The sequence below is a fragment of the Macrotis lagotis genome, chromosome 4 (genome assembly GCF_037893015.1).
Source record: "Macrotis lagotis isolate mMagLag1 chromosome 4, bilby.v1.9.chrom.fasta, whole genome shotgun sequence".
Lineage (NCBI taxonomy): Eukaryota > Metazoa > Chordata > Mammalia > Peramelemorphia > Peramelidae > Macrotis > Macrotis lagotis.
In genome coordinates this window covers 174,440,232-174,458,471 of record NC_133661.1, presented here as the reverse complement: position 1 = coordinate 174,458,471, position 18,240 = coordinate 174,440,232, and the positions used below count along the sequence as shown (strand labels likewise).

The 18,240-nt window shown below is 36.1% G+C and overlaps 1 protein-coding gene across 11 annotated transcripts in view; it reads right to left on the bottom strand.

The window, feature by feature from the left end:
• ATP8B4 (ATPase phospholipid transporting 8B4 (putative)) overlaps nucleotides 1-18,240 on the bottom strand; it is a 437,330-nt gene that overhangs the window by 127,763 nt on the left and 291,327 nt on the right. For all 11 annotated transcript variants that reach the window (XM_074234707.1, XM_074234704.1, XM_074234702.1 and 8 more), the window contains one exon: nucleotides 6,673-6,831. In XM_074234707.1, the coding sequence (XP_074090808.1) occupies nucleotides 6,673-6,831 (159 nt within the window). The remainder of the gene's footprint in view (nucleotides 1-6,672; nucleotides 6,832-18,240) is intronic.

Here is an 18,240-nt window from a genome sequence, read left to right as displayed (position 1 = left end):
TTCCCTTATCTATAACAAAATGGGCTCCAATTAGATGTCCTCTGAAGTACTTACAACTAAAAGCCTATGATCCTTTGAGTTCAATTCCACCACTCTTTCCATTATAAAATACTATCTGATGGGAGATTTCAATTCATTAGACTTTGGTCAGATGTCTATAAAGCTTAAAAAACAGATGCTTTTCCTGAATGATTCTTTCATTCTTCAAAAAAGTTGAGAATGCAGCATAGGTAAATGCTATCCTATATATGACTCAGTTCAGTTTGACTCAGTTCAGTTAGTTGCTAAAATATCAAAAACAGGAACTCTAGGAGACTATGATCACTTCCTCTTATGGTTCTCATGCCTTCTTAGAGGTCATGATAGTAAAAGAGGGCAATGTTAGATGCTGCCTGATAGGACACGCTAAGATTCTGTGGAAACAGATTTAGAAGTTCAAAAAAAGAGAATGAATCAAGAAAGATGAAGAGTGAAATTTTGATTATATAAACATAAATTATGGTGAAAGCTTAAAAAAAATTATAAAAAAGATTGAAGTGACCATAGAGAGAATTCAGCAAATTCATTTTAAAAAAAACATAAAGGATAAGATGCATTTATATATATATATATATATATTCAAATTTTTGAATATTTCAAAGTAAAAATAATTCCTAAAGTAATAATAGTTAATATTTACTTAGAGTTTGAGGTTTGCAAAGAGTTTTTATATAATATTTCATTTGATGCTTATACAATACAGACTCCTTCTAATTAGAGAGAAATATGAAATGTTATCCAATTATTTTTATCAGGTAAATAAGGCCCCAATTCTAAAACCTAATGACATAAGGAGGAAGGAGGGAGGAAAGAAGGGAGTGGGGGAGGGAAGCAGGGAGGAAGCAAGGAAGGACTGAAGGATGGATGGAAGGAAGGAAGGAAGGAAGAAGGGAAGAGGGAAGGAGGGAGGGAAGGAGGGAGGAAAGGAGGGAAGAAAACAGAAAGCTAATCACAAATGGATGTAGAGATTAAAAATGACTAAAAAAATTATCAAATAAATAAATAACACATTAAAACCATAACTCAGTAAAAATGAAGTAGTATTTATACCAGGAATAAAAGAATGTTTCTTTATTAGAAAAATAATATTTATATCACATGAAATAGAAACTATAAAAAAAATCACATTATATGAGGGGCAGCTAGGTGATGCAGCAAATAGAGCACCAGTCCTGGAGTCAGGAGGACTTGAGTTCAAATCTTGATTCAGACACGTAATAATTGCCTAGCTGTATGACCTTGGGCAGGTCACAACCCCATTGTCTTCAATAATTTTTTAAATCATTTCATAGATCAACAAATTACAGGAAAACTTTCAATAAAATATAGCATTTATTCATGAAAACAATACTAAATACAAAAGGTCTGAGGGATTTTTTTTCTCTTTCCCAATTAAAAGACATCTTCATGAAATCTGACATCAACTGAAGAATTATTAGAAACATTCCTACTAAAAGAAAAAGGGTATGAAACAAGGATAGAAACTCTCATCACGTCTATTGGGCATAGTATAAGAAATACTACAATTATAGTGACAGAAAAAATTAATGGGATTGACATAACAAACAAAGAGAGCAAATACATTATTATTTGCAGATGATCTGAATGTTTCCCTGGAAACATTATTCTCAACAAAAACTGGAACAATAAATGATGTCAGCAAAGTTGCCAAACACGAGATAAATCTGTAAAAATAATTTGCATTCTGGGGCAGTTAGGTGGTGCAGTGAATATAAAGCACTGGCCCTGTAGTCAGGAGTACCTGAGTTCAAGTCCAGCTTCAGACACTTCATAATTACCTAGCTGTGTGGCCTTGGGCTAGCCACTTAACCCCACTGCCTTGCAAAAACCTAAAAATAATAATAATAATAATAATAATAATAATTTGCATTCTGATCCATGCTCAACAAAGACCAAAAAATTTTTTTAAATAAACTCCATTTAAAATAGTGATAAAAATTAAATGAATGACAATTAAGTTACTCAGACATACATGTGAACTATATAATGATAATTATAAAATTACATTGATAGAAATAAAAATCTAAATGACAAAAGAAAAATTCATGGTCCATGGATAGGTCTAATCAATATGACAAATAACGATACTGCCTAAATTAATTTATATATTTAGTGCATTTTCAATGGGGTTTTTTTAATAGAACTTAACCATAGCAACAAGAGTTGAGCCTGTGATTTTTATAAACATATGGAGAAAAACAAACAAATGAAAATATCAAGCAATTATCTGGGAGAAAGAAAACCAAATGGATGAAAGGGACTTGAACTTTCAAAGGTCCCATAAGAATGTCAAAAATGTTAAAGTCCCCAATTAAGCTGAAACTTGCAAGGAATGAATTTGAGCTAAATGATGCCAATGGATAAGAAAGAAAGCAAAATTATAGAGCTCCAACTTTCTTTCCATTTCAGATTTGGAAGTATGGAATTAAAATGACACAGAGTTAAAACCCAAGATAAATGAAATAGAAGCATACCTCAAAGAATTTCAATTATCAAGAAGAGCTAGATTATATTTTAAGGTAGTGAAAGAATTTTCAGACATGATTGTTCAGTCAGTATTGGTGATATTTGAAAAACTGTAAAGAATGACAGAGGTATAAGAGGGCTAGAGATGGGCAAAAGGAGAAGGTGAATTCTCCAATACATAGGTTAGTGAACTTTACTCAATTCCTGACAAAAGGGAGCTCTTATAAGAGCTTAGAAAGGGGAGTGATATCTACTAGAAGTAGCATAGGTTCATTAAAACCAAATCCTTTCCTTTTCTAAAAGGCTAATTATAATGACAACCAAAGATCATCTGAAGGAACCTCAAAATGTTTATGCTGGAGAAGAGTAGAATGAGGGGGATCATGAGCTGTTTGAAGGGCTGTCATATGAAGGAGAATAGATTTGTTTTGCTAGGCACTATAGGACAAAACTAGAAGCAATACACAGAAGTTGTTGAGACACATGTTTTATCTTGATTTAAAGGAAAACTTTTTGGCAGCTGAGTGGGGAAAAAAAACCAAAGTGAACTACCTCAGGAGGAAGTAAGCTCCTTATCATTAAAATTTTTCAAGCAAAGCAAGGAGAAAAAATATTACTATTTCTTCTATGTGCTACATTATGGTAGGCACTGTGTGGGGGGCAGTCAAAAACAAAACCAAAATAATGTATCCCATTTAGATAATGTGTAACTTATCTAATATCACCTTACAGAGGATAAGAATTAGGGGAAGCCTAAGCAATGTTTTTTCTAGGAATGAGGGATTGGTCAATGAAAAGACAGAGGAAAAAATAAATTGTATGAAAAGTTAGGTGATTCAATTTGACTATATGTATGTATGATGTAGAGAAATATAAAATGTATTAGAAAGGAATTTGGAACCAGACCATAGATAGCTATACATACCAAACTAAGGAGTTTTTATTGAGACTTGAGGTACTATTAGAAGGGAGTCACTGAAGATCTATAAGCAGGGTAGCAGCATGGTCAGACCTGGTCTCAGGTCCCTTGTCTATAAAACAGAAGAAAAGAGGAGGTTGGACAAACTCAACCCCTCTCCTATCCCATGCTTGAGATCAGGAAAGCTTCAAACTATGGAATTTCACTCTAATCTAGAAAGTCAGGTATCTTGTAAATCTAACTCTTTACATCAGATGACTCTTTCCAGCCATCTCATCACTGTTGCATACACTGGCCGTCATTCTCGACTCCCTACTAACAACCTTGGATAGTACTCTTGAGTCTTCTCCCTACCTTCTTTTCATTAGTGAGGAACTATATATGGAGAATTCTGGATATAATATCAGACTTCACTGATGTGTTATTAATTTTTTCTAAGCTACATTTTTCTCCCCTTTTTTTCCACTTTGTCTTTTCAGTATGACTCTCAGGGGTCAGGAAGGGGAAAGAAATATATTGAAAGTTTAGATGATATAAAATAAAAGATTTTATACACACATAAAAACACTTTTTAAAGAGTTCACATGAGCAGATTGGAAGTTGATAAACAGTCACTGAACTCATGATAGGAAAAAAAAGACACAAAAGGAAATATCTGATCATGGGCTAACTTTCCTTGACCAAAGAATAAAGACATGTGAGCTGGAGAATTACGGAGGGAGATGGAGTCCCCAGAAACCACACATATACTGCCATACTTCTAGGGATTTCCCATGACCTTAAAAAGGAAATGCACCAAATAGCAAGATTTTTACTAACAGACACAGCTGAGACTGTTTAGTAAAAATTGGGAATTTTTTAGGTTTGGAATACTTCAGAATCTTTAATGATTTTTTTTGTTTTTGATAATAGTAGAGATTTAACTAAAACATTCATATTTTTAATTGCACATCTAGTCATGAATTTTAAAAGCATCTTAATTTGGTATCTGGATAAACAGCTGGCTCAAAATGTTGTGCCACCAATGAAACTATGAATGTGTTCATGAGCCTTCATAAAATGGTCCCATTATATTCTTTCTTAATAACAAAGCATAGCTCTGATCATAGAGACAGTGTGGAGAAGAATAAAATGGACAAAAGAATAGCTTGTCCTTTCTTTTTCTAATACTTGCTATCAAATTTATGACCTCCCCAAATGTTAAGATAAACTGCAGGGTCCAGACAGAAGAGTAAATTTTGAGTCCTCAATAAAACATTTCAGAAAGAGACCATCTGACCTTTTGTTCACTAGACTTTAAATGGTGAAAAGGGGAATACTCCCTTTTCACTATTCCCTTCCCACTCTACACTGCTCCTAAAACTCTATTTTGAAAGGAAGGATTGCTTGGTTTGCAGGGTGTATATGTGGTGAGAAGTTAAGTGATAAAAAGTGAAAAATGATGACTACCTAAAGGCACCCATGATGATGAATGAAACCAATAACTAGTGGATATTGAAACACAAAAACAAAAGAAGACAATTAAGTTGAGGAGAGAGGAATGATGTCGCATAGAGAGGAAAAAATAAGACTCCAGAGGTTTTGCCGTAATCTTGCACAGGGGAGAGGGCAGCAAAAGACTGAAGAGCTCTCAAGAGACACTATGATGTAGTGGAAAGAGTTCAAAGAGTCTGAATAAGTTCAAAATTATGGCCAGTATTAAGTAATTTACCCCTAAATTCATACCCTAGTCTGTATTAGGGTAAATTACTTAACACTATCCATAATTTTCTCAATTACAAAATGAGAGAGCTGAACAAAATAGACTCTAGTTCCAATCTTTCAGCTTTACCAATTGTTATCTTGGGAGCAATCCATGAAGAAACAGTATGGTATAATGGATAGAGTACCATACCTGGACTTAGGAAGCACTGGGTTAGAATCCCTCTTCTGACAGGCATTTACTAACTGTGTGATCATGAGCAAGTTGTCTAACCTTTCTGAATCTCCTATTCCTCATCTGTAAAATAAGAAGACTGAACCTGATGACCTCTACAGTCCCTTCCAGCTTGTGAGAAAACTTTCTAGATTATGGAGTTGGAAACCACCAAGTACAATAGTAAAAAAACTAGAGAGGAAAAAACAGTTTTCCATTCCCTCCCCCAAACTTCCATTAATAATCAATAAACATTTATTAAGTTCCTACTATGTGATAGGGGCTGGAGAAAAAATGCAAAGAATGAAGTAATTGCAATTATGTGTGTTTGTGTGTCTGTGTGCGTGTATATGTGTGTGTAGCACGCTTTGTATATATTTATTTGCTTGCATGGTATCTGCTCCGTTAGATTGCCAAGCTTCTTGAAGGCAGGGATTATATTTTGCCTTTTTTTTTTGTAGTCCCAAGGTTTGGCACAGTGTCTGGTAATAGTTGGTGCTTAATAAATGTTTATTGATTAATGATTGATTCTATGGGGGGGGGAAGTACAACAGAGGGCAAACAATGAAAACTAAGAAGACTTGGGGAGGAGGGTAAGGTGTTAGAGAAGCCCTCATATTCCAGATTGTAAGTGATTGGAGATGTTCATGCACATCTCTGTTTTGGGTCTTTATTTTGTTTTCCTTCTTTTAATAAAGTTTTCTTTATAATGATGTAAACTATTTGCAATTTATACAAGAAGCAGTCTCAATCCCTGTTGCAGGTAGCATGTATGCATGCATTTTCTCCAGTTCCATTATTGGAGACTTGGAGCCAGGAGAAATGAGATCACTCAATATGGACCTAGCCTGTTTTGTCATGAAAATCTCAGATTCTAAGATTATGTCTAAAAATAGCAGTCCATCCTTCAATAAGCATATAAAGTACGAAAAACAGAACTCTGGTGTCTGTGTGTCTGTGTGTGTCTCTGTTTCTGTGTGTCTGTGTGTATTTATCCCATAGTTTAATGAGGCTTAAACATTCTAGAAAGTACATTTTTAAGCATGCACGCATTTGGGTCAACAGGGCTAGACAACCAGTAGAATAACTGAATCTTGTTCACTGAATTTTATAGTATGAATCCTCTTACACAGCAGTGGTGGGAGGGGTGGGGGGAGAGAGGAGCAAGGGAAGAGAAGAGAAGGTAAGAGGTGGGGAAACCTTGCACTCATCCAAACAAACTTGTGCTTGTTAACAAAATGATAACTAGAATGTGCTGATGTGTATCTCAGGAAGAGTACAAATATAGAAAACTAGAGAAAGATAGATGTACCTGCAAAAATAACCATCCCAAAGCACCAGCTGGTGTTTCTCAATACACAGCCTCTCAGAATTATCTTCTCATTGTTGAGTGGGTATTTGTTATCTTTCCAAGAGAGATCTCCTGTGAATTTATCCAATTTGTTGTTAGGAGGCTCACAGGCGACAACCCCTGTAAAACACAAAGTAAACCTTTTATGACTCACTTCAATTGTTCTTTACCAGTGCAGTTCTGTATTAACTCTCTACCTCTAATATATAATACTATTTTCCTTCTCTCTAAATCAACCAAGCATTACATTTGTAGAATTGTACTAAGAGGAACCAATACTGTTTTGGGTTCAAGAGAACCTGGGTTCAAATCCCAGTACAGCCACTTGTTGTCAGTCACTGAACCTTCCTGGTCCTCAGTGTCCTGATCTGTAAAAGAAAATCCCTCAGAGTTCTTACAGTTTAGTCTAACTATGTTCAACTAATGAGTCTTTTGAAAGAAATTTTTAGCACTATCCAGAGTAGAGATATCAAAGTTAGAGATACATGTTTTTAACATCATATCCCTTGCCTATCAAGAGACAAAAATTGAGTATCAAAAAGAAAAAAAAAATAGTAAATACCCTTTAAGTCTTTTTTAAATCTCTTTGTAGTTTAAAGGATGTCTTTACCTTGGGAATATGACCACAGGACCATGTAAAGTTGGAAGAGACTTTTGAGGTCATGTAGTCCAACTCCCTTTTATCAGATAAGGAAATTGAGGTTTAGAAACATCAAATGTCTTGTTAGAAGTCACACAGATAGGCAGAACCATACATTTACATAATTGTATTCTCTCTCCCTCTCTGTGAGGCAAAGGAGGTTAAGTGACTTGTCCAGGGTCACACAGCTAGTAAATGTTTGAGGTCGCATTTGCACTCAGGTCCTCCTGACTCCAGGGCTGGTGCCCTATTCACTGAACCACTTAACTTTCTTGCCAAAATTTACTGCTTCTTCATAATGGCATGGTTTAACTACTCCACTCAAAATATGATTCAGACCTATGATTTCACTAGAGTGGAGAATGTATAATGAAGAATTCCCTTACACAAAGCAAATTAGTCACTTGCTCAGGGTCACAAAGCCAGAAATGTCTCAGAGGTTAGATTTGAACTTGTCTTTCAAACTCCAAGAATGACTTTTTAATCTAAAATTCTATGTGACAAAAGAAAAGGACTATTCTCTGATTTTTCAGACTTTTATCCTCTAATACTGCCAATTTCATATTAGTTAACATTTTGGGGATCCCATGTTGAAACTATCCAAATCAGTATTATCACTGCACAAAATTGCTTCAGGATATCAGACTGAAAGCATAAAATTGGCACTTCTATACACTACCAAATTTCTAAGCTGGGTAAACTTAAGGTTTATTTGGAACATATGGATAAGAATGTCTGGAGATCCTTGTCAGATATGGGGTTGTTTTTTCATATCTTAATTAGATTCATAGCTCTGATAAAGAACATTTATTTTCTCAAAGATGCCATGCAGTCTACATCAAACTTAACATTTTTTAAATCTCAGGCCCACCTGAATATAAAGGCATCATATTTATTCCATTATTCCATTAAACAACAGCACATCAAAACCAAAATAAAGAGGATTTTTAGATATCTGGAGTCAGAGAAAAATCTACCTGCGTGGGCTCTTTTCTAAAGTAAGGACCACCACTTAGAGTAGCGCAAATTTGTGTGGCAAACAATTGCAGTCAGGTGAAAGAAAAACAGGCAGGACTGGAGACTTGGGGAAACAGAAAACAGACACGAAGTTATGTTGTGATGAGTGAAAGTATATCTTTTTTGGTTGAAACACTCAAAGTTCAAGATCAAAAGCATTTTTAAAAAGGATTTCTAGAGAACCTCTTCCCCAGACAACCCAGGAACTTTCTGGTATAAGGATTGATGGAAAGAGTAGTTTAAACTCTTGAGGGGAGAAGGGATTAGGAGTAAGGGATTGAGAAAGGTGGACAGTGAATCTTCAGTTATGGGGAAATAGAGTCTGGATTAGCCAACAAGATAGCTGGGCCTCAAACTAAGCAGGCTCCTGATCTTAATTTGGTCTCTCAAGCAGATTTACCTAAAGGGAAGTGATATTTCCCATTGCAAGCTATTAAATCAGTTTGTTGGTTCAAATGCCTCTTGTGTTTTGCCTCTGGGCAAGAACTCAGGTTCACTGAGGGCAGCATTCAGAGAGGCAATGAGAGACAAAAACCTACCTATCCAGGGCCATTACTACTGAGGAACGCTCACAGACTCACATCTTGGGTAGCTCACTGAAAATTTTCAAGATGGCTTTTGCTAAATGATTTAGGAAGATAAGATGAAAACCTGGTGCAAAGGAAGTATAAATGAAAACTTCCTTGCCCTAATAGTTTTAATCACATGTCTGTAGCTTCCTAAGGACAACAAAACAAGAAATTTCAGGGCAGACTTATATTGGACCATTGTGTAGACAATTATGCTGGGTCTATCCAAATTTCAAGATTCTGGGGTTTGTTTCCACACCCCCCTCCAAAAAAAAAAAAAACCTATTAATTCTCTTTCCTAACTTTGTTACAACTCACTTTTTTACCTTAAAATGATAAAAAATGGGTGTCACTAACAAAATCTATGAATTAGCTGTATGGTAACAGCTCCCCTTAAAGCTTATTTGCTCCTTTGACCCAAGCCCCAATTTCTCAGGCTTCAAGTTTGGTCATAAAAATGTGCTTTGGGCAAAAACAACATGATACAGAGTCTCTGCCAACAGGAATATAAAAAACAGGCTTATTTGATCATTTTTATTGTCGCAAGCAAACTCTGACATGGAAGAGAATACAGCAGTGAACACGTCCCCTTGCTCCTCCAGGCCCTGGAGGCCAATCCACTTCTGGCCCTTCCCCAAGGGTGTGGTTCTAGACAAGGACAAAACTTCAGGGAAGGCCAAGGAAGAATGCTTTAGTTCAGAGAAGTGTTTAGAGGCCAAGTCATCTCTCTTTGGAAAAATCAGTGGGATTCCAGAGGTTTCTATAGGGTCAGGTCAAAATAAAATGCCACTTAATGAGGACAAGTATATAGAAAGAGGCACTTCATAAAGTCTATGACCAAATTCTAAAATCTTTCTCAACACTGAAAAAGCATGATTGGACCTAATGCATGCTAATTCTGTCATTACTAGACACCAGTTTATCGATCTTGTCCTACTCCCCCATGTCACAACAAGAAAGGAAGAAAGAAAGGAAAATGGGAGAGAGAGAGAGGAAGAGTAGAGAAGAAGGGAGAAAGAAGGCAAGAGCTCTCTGAGGACTGTTAAAAGACAAATTTTAAAAATGAGGCAGAGAACTAGAGAATAAAGGGAGGAAATTTTTTTTCTTTTTTCCCAAGCTCCCAACAGTAGTAAGTTAATTTGTATTCTACTCTATAGGGAAGATTACAATCGTTCAATATAAACATCAATATAAACAATTTCAAAGAAACCTGAGAACCCTTGCATTAACTGATAAATGAAGTGTAGAAAAACCAGAACAATTTACACAATAAGAATTGCAAAAAGGATCAGTTTTGAAAGACGTTATCTCATCATTGCAATAACCAAACATGATTTCAGAAGGTTGATGGCTACAAACTTCTTGACAGAAAGGTGAACAATGAAAATACTCAAGATACAGAAAAAGACATATTTTTAGACAAGGCTATTAAAGAATTTGTTTTCCTTTGACTGCATATATTTACATGGTAAAATATTAGGACAGAAAATTAATACTTTAAAAAAGTAAAGTTACAAAAATCAAACAAAAAACACTCTTCACCTAGTCTGGCAATTTTCTCACTTATCCTTCTAGTCTCAAAGCAAAATGTAACCCTTCTCCACCAGAGAAAAAACTTACTATCAGCAATGGAAGATGGAACCCATGTTCTATTGATCTATTGTTCCCTCCCTGCTAATTCTGAATTCTAAATAACTCCACCAAAAGACTCCTCCTCGGTCCATAATTTTATCCAGATAAACCAACTAGAGAAAACTGTGAAACCATCCACTCACTCACTCAGATTCCTAACATCTGGGGATCATAGATGTGCAGATTTATCTGGAAGGGATCTCAGAAGCCACCTAGTCCAGTACTCTCATTTTAAAGATAAGGAAACTTAGGATAAAGGCAGTTAAATGACTTGCCCAATGTTGCATTAAGTCAGAGCCCAATCTTGTTTATTCTACATCAGCTATATCTTTTATCCATCAATTCAATTCAACAAACTTTATTAAATTCTTTCTATGTTTAAGATTCTGAAATGGCTTCTGGGGATTCAAACTATATTACTACATTTTATCATTCTCCATGACCTCTCGACTCTCCAAGTTACTATACTTCTTTATTCCCATCTCCTTTGAAGCCTAAGTGGAATGCTACCTCTTATATTTGTTTTTTTCTTGATTCCCTCCTCCTAGCTGTTCAAAAAATTAACTTCCTTTTATCTTATACATCTTTATATCTATGTGTATATATGTATACATACACATGAACATATATATATATATATATATATATATATATATATATATATATACACACACACATTTTACCTGCATGTATGTATAAGGTCGGCCAATAGAATGTAAGCTCCTTGAGAACAGGGACTATTTCATTTTTGTCATTACATCCCCAGCAATTAGTATAATAGCTGGAATATAGAAGGAGTCAAATAAATGCTTGTTGAGCCCAAATTCCAAAGCTTCTTTCTTTCTTTCCTTCCTCCTACCTATTCTCACCCCTTTGGTTCTCCCCTCTCCTTTCCCCTGACAGGATCAGAACTAGTAGTGGAATTAAGAGTAACATAGATTTCCCATGTCCTGAAATTCTTGTGCCTAATAGAGCTGTATTATAGCATTAAAGATTTAGTGTTGGAAGGGATCTTAGAGAACATCCAATCCATTCCCTGCATTTTTACAGGTGAAGAAATAAAGGCTGAGAAAAGTTAAGTGATTTGCCCAGAATCACATAGTTAATAAGTATTTGAGGCTGAATTTGAATTTTGGTCTTCCTAACTCCAAGCCTAGTACACTTCATGAAAGTTACTTCATTAAAGAAAGGAAGAACAAGAAGAACAAAGACAAGAAGAAAAAGAAGAGGAGGAGGAGGAGGAGGAAGAAAGAAGAAGTAAAAGAAGAAGAAGAAGAGGAGGAGGAGGAGGAAGAAGAAGAAGAAGAGAAAGAGGAAGGTAGGAAGGAAAGATGGAAAGCAGGAAAGAAGAAAAAAAGAGAAAAAAAGATTACTTAGATTAGGTGATAATTTTGGAGGAAAGGAAAGAATATTATTGGTAAGTAAAGAAAAATCCCAAGATGCCACTACAAGATTTTTCTTCTTTTTCTGAAACATATTTTAGATCTCTATTTCAATTGGACATATTTTATTCTTTAGAAAAAAAATCACAAAATGTAGTATGAGCACACAACCTTTTGCTGGTACCAAATACAATACTAACAGTCATATAAAATATGTAAACTTGTCACATGTTGCAAAAAACAGATCTCAGTTTGTCAAGAAAAAGACAAATATTTTTTAAAAACAACACTAGACACAAGTAGACAAATGATATGTTACCCTGCCTTTAAGAATGAAGAATGGCATATGATTATCAAATAAGAGGTATTTTTAGTGGTTCTTTCCTCATGAAATGAGCCACAATGGCATTGGAAAGAGCTGACCTCAAAACTAGAAAAGCTTGACCTCAAATCCTTATTGGGCAAGTTACTTAACTTCCTAGTGCTCCAGACCAGAGATGTCAAACACCTGGCCTGTGGGCCTCTCATAACACTGCCAAGTACAGCTCAAACCAGATTAAAATGTAGCTCTTACCTAATTTTAACTTACTGATACATTAATTTTAAGAAGAAATATATGTGTGGTTTTCTAAGTCAAGATGTGACCCGACAGGGATCCTCACCTATTATTTATAAGTCCCTGTATTTTGATTTAACTCCATTGCTCTAGGCAGCTCTCAAAGACTAGACATTGTAGAGAAGGTTGTCCTTGTTTCTTTTTATTGTGGTTTGCAAATGGGGTTAAGTGGCTTGCCCAAGGCCACACACCTAGGCAATTATTAAGTGTCTGAGGTCGGATTTGAACTCAGGTCCTCCTGACTCCAGGACCCATACTCTACCTACCTAGCTGCCCCCTCCACGTCCTCCTTTCAAAGAGGACCATGACATCAGAAAAAAGTGATATCATGTGTCAGTGAAGAAATGAAGAGGAAAACAGGAGACAGAGAGAGATGATCAACAAAAATGAAAAAGAAAGGAAAGGGAAGGAAAAGAACCTAGGTTGGGGGGGCAGCTAGGTGGCACAGTGGATAAAGCACTGGCCCTGGAGTCAGGAGGACCTGAGTTCAAACTAGTTCTCATATACTTAATAGTTACCTAGTTGTGTGATATTGGACAAATCACTTAACCCCATTGCCTTCAAAAAAAAAGAAAGAAAAGGGGAGGCTAGGTGGCGCAGTGGATAGAGTACTGACCCTGGAATCAGGAGTACCTGAGTTCAAATCCAGACTTAGACACTTAATAATTACCTAACTGTGTGGTCTTGGGCAAGCCACTTAACCCCATTTGCCTTGCAAAAACCTTTAAAAAAAAAAGAAAGAATCGAAAAGGAACCTAGGAGCAGGAAAGTCAGAGAATAATAACAACAAACCTATGTTACACACAGGAGATAAGAGAAAAAAGTAAAAATAATCCCTCCCCTCAAGGAGTTTACATTCCAATGGAGAGACATTGCATATAAAAATCAGAACATATAATACAGAGTAAAGAGAAGGCAACCTGAAAGAATGGCAGTAGAGATGCTGAGAAACGAGTAGAAATTTAACATGTTGGTGCAAACATAGACCTGAGGAGAATGAGACATCAGGAACAATACTGTAAAGAACATAAAGACTAATGACATTGTTTATTAAAGTGTTCGTGAAAGTATACTTAAACCTAAACTATCATTCTTAGTGGCATATATGAATTATTTAATAATTCCTATTAGTTCCAAGACAATTAGATTGTTCATTGATAGAGGATTGGACTTTGAATCAATCTAAATTCAAATCTGGCCTCATTTATTATCTATATGACCCTAGGCAAGTCTCTTAATCTCACTTAGTCAGTTGACTCATCTATAAAATGAAGGTAATAACAACACCTACTTATAGCTCAACACCTATTTAGGAGGATAATATTAAATAATTCTTTTTCTTTTTGAGGTTTTTGCAAGGCAAATGGAGTTAAGTGGCTTGCCTAAGGCCACGCAGCTAGGTAAGTATTAAGTGTCTGAGGTCACATTTGAACTCAGGGACTCCTAGCCACTCCTTAAATAATTCTTATAAAATATTTTGTCAAAGTTAAGTTGTTTTTGTTGTTGTTCAATCATTTCAGTCATGTCTAATTCTCCATGACTTTATTTTGGAGGTTTTCTCGGCAAAGATTCTGGAGTGGTTTGCCATTTCTAACCCATTTAACAAATGAGGAAACTAAGGCAAACAGGGATAAATGATTTAGCTAGTGTCTAAGGTGAGACTTAAACTCAGGTCCTCCTGACTCTAGACCTAGCACTTAGCAGCCCTATCAATCTAAAAGTATTTATAAATGCTAGTTATTATTCTTATTACTCTAATTAACCATCTAATGTAGTGGAAAGAATTGGAAAGGCCTCAAGAAGGTGACAGTAGTACTTTTTTGAAGTACTTTGAAGTTATTTGAAAAGAGAAGCCCTAGCTAGCTGGTCAAATGCCAGACCTTTGTAAGTCATAGAACACAATTCATGAATTGACAATTTGCAAGCCAAACTGCTTAGGATCAAAACAAAATCCAAAGAAACAAGGCTCACCAAAACTTTGCAAGATTAGTCTAATTTCCAAGCCAGAATTGTGTACACCAGAATCTTTCAATTATCCCATAAAGGATGTCCCTCTCTCCCTCCCACATTAAGTTCTTCCAGTCTTTGAAAATATCTCATTATTAAACAATTATTTGTTCCATTAAATAACTGACCTCTATAGAAAAGAAATGAATACTTGCAAGAACAAACTGAGACAGAAAGAGAGCAAAGCATGCTTCTTTTTTTTTAATATCCTTGGTTTATTGTCCCTTATTTTTAAAATATTTTCTCATTTTTAGAATACCTCTAATAAATCTTATAAAGTAAGCTCCTTGAAGACAGGAGCTATCTTTTGACTTTCTTAGTATCCCAGAGCTAAATGCTTACTTAGCTTGTAGGAAGCTCTTTTAATTATTTATTGACTGACATATTAATATGTATCGACCAATATAGTAGGCACTTAATTCATGCTTGCCATGACTAAATTTGAGGGAAGGGATTATTTTTTTGCTCTTTTTTTCTTTTATCTCCTATGTTTGTTATTATTATTCTCTGACTCTTCTGCATCCCAGAAAGAAAAGTAGAATGAATACCATGGCTTTCTTGAACAGCTTATATCCATTTACATATAGATAAGGAAACTGAGACCCTAGGAGATTTCACAGAAATAGAATGGCAGAGCCAAGATGAGAATCCAGGTCTTTTGACTCTAAATTGAGCATTCTTTCCATTACATCACATTGCTTCTCTTTAGACAAGTAATCTTGTCTTACTCTGTCCTATCTCCCTAGAAGTACCTTAGTTTGATCAATCTTGTCAACAGGTATTTGTTAAATGTTTTTATTAATTGTATTTAAGCCAATACAATAAAAAAGGGGGGGGGGGGGGAGATGGTATCTTATATATGAGGAACAGCAAATAGACCAGAACAACATTATTCTGACAGATATATCTTCCAGTATTTTTCTATGTGAGTGTATGTGCTTTTTCTCTCCTTTCTATGCATGTATTCTCTGCTTGACTTTAGTATGTGTGGGTCACTGGCAAAAGATACTAAATTAGAATAAGGAATTAGAAAAGGAACTCTCTGTTCCAAGTAGCTCCCATTTTGATGAATAATGATTTACCCAAAGGTTGTGTTTTGTTTTGATTTTTCCAATATAGGCAGAGGCTGAAGAGAGAGGAAAAAAAGTTTTTATTAATTGAAAAACAATTAATTTAAAACTTATATTTGCACATTTGTATATAAGCTAGAATGTTCTCAATATGAATATATTCTATATTCAAAGTCCTCCTTCAAAATTTCATGGTGGCATATAGGTTATGAAATCTATGGAAAAGACCTCAGAAGTTATCTATGCTAATTTCCTCCTTTCATAGATAAATAAATTGAGAACCAGAAAAACAAAATTACTTGCCCAAGGAAATACAAGAAATAAATTATAGTCAGGATTCAAACTCAAGTCCTATAACACCAAATTCTAGCTTCTTTCCATTGTACCACACTATTTTGACTTCTGTTACTTAGATGTTATGTCAGATGTTATGCCAGGTTTGGAAGATGTTGTTCACTCATTTCAGACATGTCTGACTCTTTATGAACCTATTTGGGATTTTCTTAGAAGATATATTTGAGTGGTTTACCATTTCCTTTTCCAGTTCATTTTTATAGATAAGGAAACTGAAGCAGTGTTAAATGACTTGCCCAGGGTCACACACCTACTAAGTGTGTGTGGCCAGATTTGACCTCAGAAAGATGAGTCTTCCTGACTCCAAGACTAGCACTCTATCCACTCCATCATTTAGATGACCATCAGATGGTCCTACTAATCTGAGAGGTTTTTCTGTCAAAATCTGCTGATAGACTATATATCTGCTTTCTATGGACTACTAGCTTGCAAAGTCTTGATAGGTTCATCACAAGTTTGGCTGCAAGTGACTGATTTCTTTTTTCCGCAACAAATCATAGAGACCAGTTAAGTAAACAGAAGACTTTTCATTTTGTCCATGGAAGGAGTACCAACCCTTATGAAATCATGAATCCCTGAAATACCAAAGAAAGCTATACTTTTTTTCATTCTTTGCTAAATTAAGTTTATATCATTACTCCTAAGGAAGTACTTTTGAAATTCAGAATTTCTGAATACAATCTGCCCAGATACACAGGGTACCAAAGACCTCACTTTTTTTGTTTGTTTTTATGTAAGGCAATAAGATTAAATGACTTTCCCAAGGTCACAAAGTTATTAAGTATCAACCATCTGAGGACAAATTTGAACTCAGAGCCTCCTAACTCCAGGGTCAGTGTTCTATCCACTGCACCACCTAATTGTCTCATCTAGTTGTGCCACTTAGCTGCCAAAGCTAAGATACCTCCAGTCACAAGACTTGGAGAATGCATATAAGAGCTTCATGTTTCCATGGTATAAATATCTCCAATAATCCTAATATTTTATACTAGAATAAAATTTTAAAAGAAGAGATTATCTCACAGTTCTGGCAGAAAATGCCAGCTAGAATTTTTTAAAAAGAGGAATCTTATAAAAGGTTTGTTTAAAATTCCAAGTGTTTTTAAAAATCCACACCACATTTTATGTCAACCCCATTTTCCCATGGTTTGTAAACTCAGAAATTAATAAAGGAAATTTAATTTCTGGGGTGGAGCCAAGATGGCGACAAGAGAGGATAGTCTCTTAGGCGCTCTCTCATAAAATTTATAAACTAAGGACTCTAACTAAATTTTCGAGAGACAGAACCCACAGAGGGACCCAGTGGGGCAGTTCTCCTACTCAAAGTAACCTGGAAAAGAGCAGAGAGGCTCTGCTCGCTGGGGTCGGAGGGGCTGCCCGCCAGAGGAGGGAGCTGGGAGCCACAGCTCACAACAGAGGGAGAGTTTCCTGACTATGCCCCGGGGAGCACCGAGCACAACTTGGGGAAACAGCAAGGGGTGGGGGGTACCTCTGCCAGAGCGAGCATGTGAAGCCCAGCCCTCAGGGCACATAGCATGCAGCATGGCCACAGGAGCCCAGATCCAAGAACAGGAAGCAGAAGCTGGTAAGCAAGAGCCCCCAGGCCATGAGTACAGAGCTTAAGGAGGGAGTGGAGAGATACTGCCCGCTCTGTCCTCTGTCCCTGGAACAGGGTGCTGGGGTTCTGACCATATTCAGATTCTGATCTCAATATAGGCCCCCCATAGAACAGCAGCACCCCCCACCTCAGCCCCGTGGCAGGGTGGGGTGCTTATTGTCATTCACAGACCAGGAGGGAGGACAGAGTCTCACACACTGAGATCCTTGTGGGAATGTCCCAAAAGCTCAGGAAGAACCCCCAAAACACGCTTAGGCTGGGAAAATGAGTGAGCAGAGAAAAAAGAGGAACATCATTGAGAAATATCTTGCCTGTGAGCCCAAGAAGGATCAAAACCCTTAGTCTGAAGATGAGGAAGCACAAGCTCCTGCATCTAAAGACTCTAAGAAAAACAGAAATTGGGCTCAGGCTATGATAGAGCTCAAAAAAGACTTTGAAAATCAAATGAGGGAATTAGAAGAAAAACTGGGAAAAGAAATGAGAGATGCAGGAAAAACATGAAAATGAAGTCAGCAGCTTAGTCAAGGAAATCCAAAAAAATGCTGAAGAAAATAGCATGCTAAAAAACAGCTTAGGTCAAATGGATAAAACAGCTCAAAAAGTTATTGAGGAGAAGAATGCTTT